This window comes from Schistosoma haematobium, chromosome 3, assembly GCF_000699445.3.
Source record: "Schistosoma haematobium chromosome 3, whole genome shotgun sequence".
NCBI lineage: Eukaryota > Metazoa > Platyhelminthes > Trematoda > Strigeidida > Schistosomatidae > Schistosoma > Schistosoma haematobium.
Window position 1 is genome coordinate 19,171,456 of NC_067198.1, and position 7,986 is coordinate 19,179,441.

At 30.7% G+C, this 7,986-nt stretch overlaps 1 protein-coding gene across 1 annotated transcript in view; it reads right to left on the reverse strand.

Moving 5' to 3' along the window:
- The window catches only part of HCN1_5 (anaphase-promoting complex subunit Hcn1), a gene marked incomplete at both ends in the record, with an annotated part of 75,341 nt that extends 67,568 nt beyond the window's left edge, over window positions 1-7,773 (reverse strand). Inside the window, 2 exons of the mRNA XM_035731640.2 lie at window positions 91-1,864; window positions 7,590-7,773. Of these exons, the coding sequence (XP_035585755.2) occupies window positions 91-1,864; window positions 7,590-7,773 (1,958 nt within the window). The remainder of the gene's footprint in view (window positions 1-90; window positions 1,865-7,589) is intronic.
- Window positions 7,774-7,986: the final 213 nt, after the last annotated feature.

The following is a 7,986-nucleotide window of genomic DNA, read 5'->3' on the forward strand; positions in this document are numbered from 1 at the left end:
CATAAACGTTTTTGAAAAAAAATGATTAGCAAATACAAATTTATCCTAGTACATGATCTTTTCATTTTATTATGTTAAATTTATACTTGCCTGAAATTACTACAAGGATGTATTACCCATTTTCCCTGTTGTACTTGACGTCGTTTCTCTTTAAGTAGTGCATTTTTACTTCCAAATAATTTCATAGCTAATTTATTATCGGATGGTTGAAAAAAAGCTTGAAATTGTTCTTTTAAATAACTTGATGTACTTTGTTTTAATGGATCTACAGTTGATTCATTTACATTGCCATTAGCTAAAGCGGTAATAACTGTTGTTGTCGGTGTTGTGGATGTTGTATTGTTTTGTAGAATTATCATTGTAGAAGTATTAATACTCGATGTAAAAGTACTCTTATCAGCTAATGTTATAGGAGAGTTAGAAGCACCTACTCCTGTATTAATAAGCGTTTGTTCAACGCCAATATCATTTATGCATTCAGGATTACGTGTGCCACTTGAAGAAGAACGATAAAGAGTTGTTGCTGGCACCGGACGTGATTGCATAGAATCCGATCCCAATTCTATAGAAGAAGAATCTAAAAGTTTATATGCAGACGAATTGATATTATCCTGACTTAATGTTCCATGTGTGTATTTTTTATTAATACATGGATAGTTTTCATTTTTTGAGCCACTCGGTTGTTGTTTAGTCTGCTTTCTAAAATTAAATCGTTCATTATTACTGAACGGGTGATGCTGTTCCACTGCAGTTGTGTTCATTCGTCTAACTGCATTCAAACGATTAGATCTTTTAGGCACAGATTGTACTACAATATTTGTTTCATTATTATTTGTTATATTTTTATTCAAAAGTAAGTCTCTTTCTTTAAAAGTGTCACTAGACGTCATTTCATGTAATCTGCTTGAATGTATTGAATGTTCAGAATCTATTTGACTGAAATCACAAGAAGGCCAATTTTTTCTTGAAAATGCATCATCTGACATACTTTCACCATATATATCTACCGGAATCTCTAATATACTACTATCAAATTGTTGTGGAGTATTGTACACTTGTTCAAATGTATTTGTGAATTCATTTATTCTGTAAGGTTGTAGATATGGTTGGCTGGTAGCAGTATGATAATTTAAGGGTTGAGCAGAATGCTGGTGACTGCGTGATGCCGGATGGGATATTAATTTTTTATGATGAAACTGCTGTTGAAGATGACGATGTAATTTATTTTGAATCCGATGTGAATGATTTTGTTGTTGCTGTTGTAAATGCTTTTCAGTTAGTGAACCTTCTGTATTGTCTGGGTTATATACATCTTTTACCTCGGATATTGCTCGTCGTAAATTAGGACGAAATGTTTTATTAAATAATCCCCGTAACGATATATGATTATCATCATCAACATCAATACTTTTCGAAAAGGTGAAGTGGACTCTGTTAGGTGTATGTGTAAGAAAATTACGTGAATTATTCCACCTTGTTTGTGGCGGCTGAATTTCCTGATTACTATCACAGTTTATACAGCCACTATTATCCTGATCTGATTTATTTACATTGCAATGTTCATTATTACTAACATAAGTGAATAATTCCTGTGAAGTATTAATTAAGGGAGAATTAGTAGGAGTATTATTGTTGTTAATATCATCATCATTTTTATGCTTATTACTACTATAGTTTATTTGATTAGATGATAGTGAATGTTTTGGATAAGTTAATTGTTCAGATTCCATTCCTTCATTTTGATTGGCTATTGTTGTAGTCGTGTGGGAATGTGGAATATATTTGGATGGTTTTGATTGGTCAATACTACTTCTTGATTCAGATTTGATTAATTCATCGGATTTTGAGAAATGAGGTTCAGAACCTAGGTTATTATAAGCAAATAAGGCAAAAAAACAAAATTCATTTATATACATACATATATATTCGTTGAGAAAAAAGTTGATTATCTATTACTTAAAAACATCAGGAATATTTGTATTTCTGTTGTTCGAGTCACAAAGGGATAATAAAAAGTTTGATAAATCCGAAATTTTGTAACGTAATTTTCAAATTATAAAACATCATAACAGTGAGTAAAATGAACACTGAATAGGATTATTTTGTTAGATTTCATGGTGTATATTTTTTAGGTTAACATGGCCTGATATCTCAATGATTTAATTAAGCCTAATTGATTATGGTCTCACCGTACCATATATAATAATAACTCGTGAGAAGACTGATAATGAGAATAAACTTTTTCGATCATCAGTAGTGCATAATTTAATTTTATATGGATTTCAGATAGATTTTATCATAGGGTACTATGACATGGACTACCTTAAAACAGATAGTATTTAGTGTGTTCTGTTTCAAATACAGAGTTATACGTAGATTGAACAAAATAATAATTATCGACTAAAAGATAAGAAAGCAATTCTGTTTCCGAATTTAATAATTAACAAACATCAACTTGATAAAACCAAAGGCGTTTAAACAATTTTTGACAAAGACATATTTAAAAATTGCTACATTCACGTTTACGTGTTGTCGATTAAACGATTGAGGTAAGAAAAATCTATCAGTAAAGGGTTATGCAGACTAGTGAGTTTAATTTGATTTCACGAATGTATCAGTGTTAGGACACCAGTGAAAACCTAGAAGCACTGGACGGCCATTTCATCCTTGTACGGTACTCCTCAGAAGCGTGCACTCACGATCTCTCATGAGGGATTCGGATCGGGTAGTTCGATCTCGCATGCGAACTCCCACCATTTAACACACTGAGGCGGTACACAAGAGTGTTGATATCTAACTTCAGCCAATCCACAATATTAGGTGGCCGTCTACCATTGCCTTTAGTAAGTAACCACCTCACAACAGATACGATTAAACTCCACTATTCACTGCTTCCCAATATAATTCCAGGAAATAGATTTCCTGGTTAAGCGTTCGCGCGCGTTCGAAGGCCCTGAGTTTGAGTTTTGCGAGCGTAATCGTAGATGAGCACTGCTAAGAAGTCCCATACGCAGACGAAACGGCCATCCTGGTCTTACAGGTGTTCGATGGCGGTTTAAGATTGATCCATTCATGATATCAATCCAAATATTTATAATATATTTCAACTATTTGTGATTAAAAGCAATAAAATTTTCTACAACTTTTGATAGTTTTGCTGCAAATCTATTTTTAAAACTGACAGTAGTCAAACACGATTAAATACGAAAAGAAGGAAATTTAATTTCATTGCTGATAAGTAGATCAGTGAATAATTTCAAGTGAATGGGAAATTATAAACAAATGAATTTCTAATTCATCTTTCCAAAGCTAAATGAATACAAACCAAGTTGCAAAAAAGAACTGACTGAACATAAGTCATTCAAAATATACTGGTCCTAACTTTTAAATAATAAATCAACAGAACAACGGTAAAAACTCAAGATACGAAGAAGCAGTTGCAATTCGTTACCTTGAACAAGACTAATGTATACAGAAGAACATGTTTCTTACTTTATGAAAGGATGATAACTAATAACTTGTTCAGCTTCCCTTCCTTTAATTTCTCAGCTTCATTTGGTTAACTTCATCTTTATTTTATCACAACATTTTCATTGATCATTTTTGCGCAGTTTTCATGGTATTTCTAATTTATGATTACGATGTCCAGTCTTGTCATTTTAATAAAATATTTAACCCGTTGTCGATTTAAACTTCTAACTACTTCCATTTTCTTAGTAGTATTATAATCACATTATAATTGCCTCATTAATTTTTGTTGTTTATCATTTTTATCATTTTAACCACCGTAATCATAAAAGCTTAGAAATGTTTATTATAGTTGATTGCGTCATGGTCTTTATCTTATTTTATCTCTTCCCTTATAAATTGAACACTTATGATTATGGAAAGTAATTATAATTATCTCTTTTTTTGTAAACTAAGTGGGATTCTTACATGCTTCAAGTAAGAATGGTATTATGAGACACACAACTTATTTGTACGAATTAGTAAGTGAATGACGGATGAACTAGATGCTGATCTTCACAAATAATGTTTTGAGCTTATTTCAAAAATTATTTAAAATGAACATTCTCTTCAACAAACATGAATTTCTATATATATATGACCGATGCATTCAGTACCTCAAGATTATCCTTCGTTTTAGTGGAATCGAAAATGATGTGATTGATTCAATGAAACATACATCAGTTGGGTTAAACAGAAGTTGAACATCACTCATAGTGTTTACGATAAGGCTATTTCGTAAATACGTTACTTATCTGAATACATCTACTCATTATTCTTGAAAGCACATCCATTCAGTTAACATATTTTGTAACTCACAGTAATTGGGTGCCGAAGCTGTCGTTTGAAAATGAACGATTTAAATTTATTGCGTAACAATTTAATTTTTTCACCTACCCGTTGCATAGATATAGATGTCATTAGTTGTGCGATTTTTTTTATTGCTTGCTCAGGCTACTTTAGTATGTTAAGTAGTTTATCTTTGAAATTCTAATAAATACTTATTTCATTAGCAATATAGGGTGAAATGAACTATAATTGATAATGTAGGGGTAATATGTTCATTTTAACAATATGGTATAAAAACATAAAAACAGATTGCTTCGTGAGATGAAATGACGCATAGAAACATTATAAACACCACATTTTATTCTTTATGATCAAATTCTAAACTACATTTTGTGACTAGTGATGTAAACAAGCAATATTAATAAGGGGCATTATTTACGTTAACTTGTTACGTAACGCACCAACTATGATCTATGTTCAAATGTTTAACTCAGAAGAACTGGAGAAAATAGCAAAGTGAACTTAACAAGTAATGTTGAGTATTCATACCATTGGAAATAATGAATGTCACATCAGGTATCCATATAAAATTACAACGCTGAAATTGGATAAATGAAAAATTGTATTGAAAAACATGCGTTCATTAATGACTTTCTGGTTATGTATTATTTTGGTTAAAATGTGCAGTGGTAAAATATATATCTGTCTGTGTACTTAAACTAAATATCACTTGATTTTTCTCAGCTCCTAAAATTATGTGGCATGGCAATGAACTAGTTATTCTGGTTCATTTAAAAATGTTTTCTGTCTTAGTTATTGACTTCTGTTTTACTTAAAACGCCCTAGTTAGTATGAAAGGGTTGTAAAGGTACTCATTTTAGAATGAATGTTGGATGGAATCATTAATATAATAATTTGATTACCATATATTTCTTGTTACCGGTTTAAGAGGAATTACATATGAGATTTTGTTGATGAAAAAGTTACAAGCAAATTCACATTCAGATTGACCTATTTATATGTCCAATAGTATAATGAATATTCTATGAAGCATTCAACAAATTAAGTTTGGAAAAACAATGAAGTTACAGCGATTTCTATTACTAGAGAAACTTGGATTTCCTACGTTGAGATAGATATAATACGCCTTTATATAATCAATGGCCTTTCATTATTTTATAATTGTTCCTGAAAAATAATCAAATAAGACGTATTCCAAATGTATTTTCTGATAACAATATATTTTTTTACTCGGACATGTTTGTATTTCCAAATATTCAATATATCAGCCTTACTAGATACATTTGAAGAATTCATAGTCATGCCACTCTAAACAGATGTCTCGATAATTCCCAAAGCTACAAATTTAATTTCGTATTTTGCTAGGAAACAATCGAGTTTCACTGTAAAATCAACCCGGTTACATTTTCATCCAGATTTTAGGTCCAGCATAGCACGAAAATTGAATTTCGGATCCGAGTACTGGCTACATATAAAATAATTACCAATGTCCTTCTTCAAGTAAAGATAGTAATTTGAGAATAAGCAGAAACCATGGAGTTCCGAACACATTTGTGGTGATGAGGATTGCTAACTAAGACAAAAAAGAGTATCTCCTTGCTTGCCATGAGCCCGTAATGAGTGATTTCACGAACCACTCTATTTAAGTACAAAATATCTACTCCAAAAGTTACCCATTAAATTATTTCTAATTTATTATTCCTTTTTATATGTGGGAGTATAAAAATAAACTAAGAAATATTGTCCAGTTGACTTTATTTTCTAGAAAAAAAAATCTATGTAAATACTGATAACTATAATTCGTTTACATTGGATGCTATGTTGTTCATTGTAGCTTTGATTGACAACCAAACACGGTAACAGCTTATATCACTATATATGTATTCATGGTTTATCTCTTTTTAGATGAATATCGAAAATAATTTTATTTAGAATACTAAACTTAAAGTTTACCACTTCACATAAATAGATAGATTCAAATTGATTTGTATGTTTCCTTAGATACGATACATGTATCCAATAAATGATAAAAACATACACTGAATGTAGTAAATCCTGTCAATTTATTTAGTTTTCTACGTTTCTTTGGACTTTGTAATATTGTGAATTTCTAGGTTTTTTTCTTTCATTGTCTTATCTATTGAATATTATCAGTGACAGTTATAAATCTTATATATTAATTATATTAAGATATAAATCCAACAAACAAATCTCTTTTTTATATTTAAGATTGTCGAAAGTGACATATTTCAAAAGTGAACTGACGTAATTGATATTTGATATCAGGAGTATTTTGCAGATATTGTAATAATTTCAGTAGTTGAGATCATGTGTCAATTGAGGCTAAACGACCATGAAAAACCTGGAAGCACTGAATGGTCGTTCACTGCTGAGGAGTCCCACAATAGGACGAAACGGCCGTTCATTACTTTCAGGTTTTCCATAGTGATCTAGCTTCAATTGACTCATGATTTCAACTATTGAAATAATAAATATTTTTTATCTACATATCTCTAAGTGACTTGATAATATTTCAATTGTTCTATGATAATTATGTGTAGCCGAATATCGTATTCAATCAAAACAGAACAATAATTTCAAGTTGACTTTATTCCATTTTACCGAGACCAAATAGATCTTTCTTGAAAATGCCAAAAACATCTTTTTTTCCGAAAAATCTGGAATTATAATAAATTTTTTCAAATCTTTATTTACAATTGGAATATTTTCAATATGCTGTAAACTCTTTGAATGATTATGAAAATAGTTAATTATTCAGATGAATTGCCATTTGACTGACTTAAGAACAAGTAAATTTTATTTATTATGAAGTGTCATTTAGGAAACAACTAAGGAATAATTTTAACATCTATGGTAAGCAATGAGTAGACAGGAGGAAAGTATATTTGTTGTGTTGAATATACAAAATATTTACATAATACATATATATAGCTTTCAATTTTCTATTAGCATCTTTTGGTGTGTTCTGCCACCAGAACAGTTTTCTCGTCTGATACCCAAGTGTTCTACCAATACTGTGCTTTTGATGCATTAAAATTCTCCACCCCGTCTGACAATTCTTACAACTTCAACTCCAAGTCCAGTTCCATACTACTTACAAATGATTCAGTAAGTAGCGTCCACTACAGCATTTTGTTTTGGAGTATTGCGACCACTAGAAAACATTATACACTAGTTAAAATAAGTAGCAATTTTAACTAGATGGACCCAAGTTTTCCACATAAAAAGCTACTGACTATCAAATTACTTACTTTGTTTGCAAATATTTTTGTTCCCACCACTGTCAATTTGCTCAGATAAATTTATTAAATCACCAAGACTTCTGTCATGTTCTATGTTTGATGAATCTCTGTGGTTATCGCCAACTTCTTCATTTGTAATCATATAGAATGACGGGTTAGCGCGACGACTCCAATATTGTCTAGCTTTTGACATTTATCCTCTATTTCAATAATTAATTATCAGTGACAATCAAAAGTTGAAAAACACTAAGAACATAGTTGTTTAGCCAAATGACAAGACAAATTTCAGTTCCGATTCTTATTTCTCCTAAAAAAGTAAAAGAAAAAGTCGGATATATTGCTGTCTTGAAAAAGATATTAAGAAAATTACCTTTGTCGATAAATTTCAAAAGCTCAGACTCAATGT